General features: G+C 47.7%; 1 protein-coding gene across 1 annotated transcript; it reads right to left on the reverse strand.

Annotated features, from left to right (window-relative positions):
• Positions 1 to 572, reverse strand: MIND_01352700 (uncharacterized protein; the record flags this gene model as incomplete). Its single annotated transcript, XM_037369958.1, has 3 exons — positions 1 to 170; positions 226 to 331; positions 384 to 572. The coding sequence occupies 3 exons, from the start codon at positions 570 to 572 to the stop codon at positions 1 to 3; spliced, it is 465 nt and encodes a 154-aa protein (XP_037213514.1).
• Between the last annotated feature and the right edge of the window lie 1,990 nt (positions 573 to 2,562).

A 2,562-nucleotide genomic window follows, 5' to 3' on the forward strand; every position in this document is an offset into this window, starting at 1 on the left:
TCACCATGCTGTGATTCCAATAAGAATAGTTGCAGCAGCAGTTGTCAGGGCAGGTAGGATATATGTTATCAAATGTGCATTCTTGCAGAGTGGGGGGTGTGTGAAACTGCCAAGTGCAATATCAGCGCCACTGGCAGTTGCTGTGCAGTATGTAAGCATAAGTGTAGCAACTAAGGAAGTTGTTAGCATTCAAGTTGGATCTGAAGGTATAGAAGATAGTCTTACTGAGGGTTCCCAGGAGACATATCCCAGGGACAGCAATTATCCATGGTTTCAAGTAGGCCTTCAACATCCAAACACGGTGTACAATGATAGCATCACCAATCCAAGCCTAGAATAATAAATTAAATTTTGTATTGACATAAAGGATACTATGCACTCACCATCCAGTCATAAATTGCTGTCTGCCACAATACTACTTTATTCTGGAAGTTATATGCTGCATCAAGTTTATCCTCCAAAGCTGATTCAGGATGCTTGATCAACACAAATTTTGCCTCCCAGATGAAGCTGGTCAGATCCATAGCCCAAAGAATCATGGCCAACATGAACAAGAGGGTGAGGACAGCCATAGTGTAAATATAAGTCCGGACTTGTCTTGCTTGATGGCCTCTATAATATAATAAGAAAATTGGTGCCTATGTATCACAATCCAGATCACGCACAAAAGGATAGATGCTGCTTGGTAAATGACCACAGTGTATATCGCTACAATAACAATCCGAGGAGTCTGTTAGACTTGGAACTAAGCTGGGCTATTGTTTATTCTTACCTAGCATAAATGTTTCATTTGTGATTGCAATGAACTCTTGGTACCAGTCCCGGCCGATACCCTGGAGTGTTTCTGCCTCGTCCGGTGTCATTGAAGTGAGGTTGGTGAATTAGACGAGCAACAGCAACGAGATGGCTGCTCTTGGTGCCCTGCATGATGATGTCTTTATATTAGCCTAGCACTAGAGCAGTGCATGCTTTTATTAAACCTCTACTTACCATCTCAATCATGATCATTCATTGGGGCGCAGACGGATATGTCGACCAGTACATTCCAAAGACAGAGAAGAACCACTATTTTTAAGAGTCTGTGAGAGTCTTGACATGGGTTTTGAAAATTAGTCTTACTTACTTGCATTGGTCTGAGTGCGCAGTACAGAAATCAGTACTCTGCATACTATTAGACACTGGAGTACATATGTTTTCTCAATCAGCGGAGCTAGATGATCCCTCCATGCGCAATGCATAAGTAACATTTCCCGATCTACGGGAAGATCGGCTGGCAGGAATAGAAATAGCCACCCACTTACATATATCGCTGATTGGTGTCTGTCAAGACCTTGCAGTTGACGCGTGAGATGTTCCCCCAGACCGCGAAGAACATGTGCGGTACCGAAATGTCGTTTGGACACGGTAACGTTACTAGTAGGTGGCTGGAGCTTTTCTAAACAAGAAACAATCGGCTGTTGTGTGAGCGTTCTGCGACACGGAGAGGACCGTATCTGAGTGCCGGTCATATCGGTTCTTCCCAATTCACGAGTTCCGTAGTCACTAACAATTGAATGTCAGCGCCTGAGCGGAATGGAGGCAGCAGAAACAAGATGTGGCCAGGAATAATTCGATGGGATATGTGGCCGCCCAGTGCCCGGGCCGCGGACAGACACGAGACCAGAACGTGGTGTTCTGACGATATTTTTGCTTTGCGCTCGTTGCAGGGAAGCATCCCGGAGCAGATGAGGGCGTTGATTGGCGACCATCTGGTGTCGAGGAATCATGGAGGGCTTCAAACGGCGAGTTGTTGGGGACAGTCACCGTCTGGTGGCACACTAGAACCCACTTCACGTTGAATTTGCGGGTTGGCAACGGTTGAACGGACTCAACGGAGGGAGGCTAGGCTGGACGGCTCCGCACCGTCACCTAGAAATAGCGAGATGCGTTTCGTGAATCATGGAGAGGGCAGTTGTGTCGCATCCGTCGAGATACAGCTTCGTGACGACGTTCCCTTGATTTCGATAAGCGTTGCAAGTTTCCCGAAACGATGCATGAAGCTGGGAATGATTCAGATGCGTAGAGGATTGGTGGAGGATGTCGATGTGCAAAAGTCGGTCGTGATACACCCCACCTCAACAGAGACCGTAAGCCTCCAGAGCAATCCGAGTGTCGCATAACAACCAATGAGAGACGGCTTGGAGACGGCAGCGGAAGTAGAGCGAGGGAGCCGTAATAAGCGCTACTCAATGCTGGTAGGGAGCCTCCAGATTGTCATTCGTGGCGAATAGTGGTTAGTAAAGTTATACCGGGTTCTTCCCGGCTTCACAACACAGTTGCATGAGTGTGGATACAAGCCGAAAGAAACACGTCACCGTGACTGACGCAATCGTGTCTGTGACAATACGCGGCATTGATGATTCCACGTGATCTTGCGACTTCCTCTTCCCCCTTTCATGTCTCTACCCCGACAACCTCTAACAGTCCACAACCAAACCCCCACCAGACCATCCCCTCCGTCCGCTTTTCACTTCCACAAAAGCCCCGTCTCGAATTTACCTCCACCAAAGTGCGGCGGCACTG

Source organism: Mycena indigotica (genome assembly GCF_014461135.1).
Source record: "Mycena indigotica strain 171206Taipei chromosome Unknown Mind.scaff0016, whole genome shotgun sequence".
Classification (NCBI taxonomy): Eukaryota; Fungi; Basidiomycota; class Agaricomycetes; order Agaricales; family Mycenaceae; genus Mycena; species Mycena indigotica.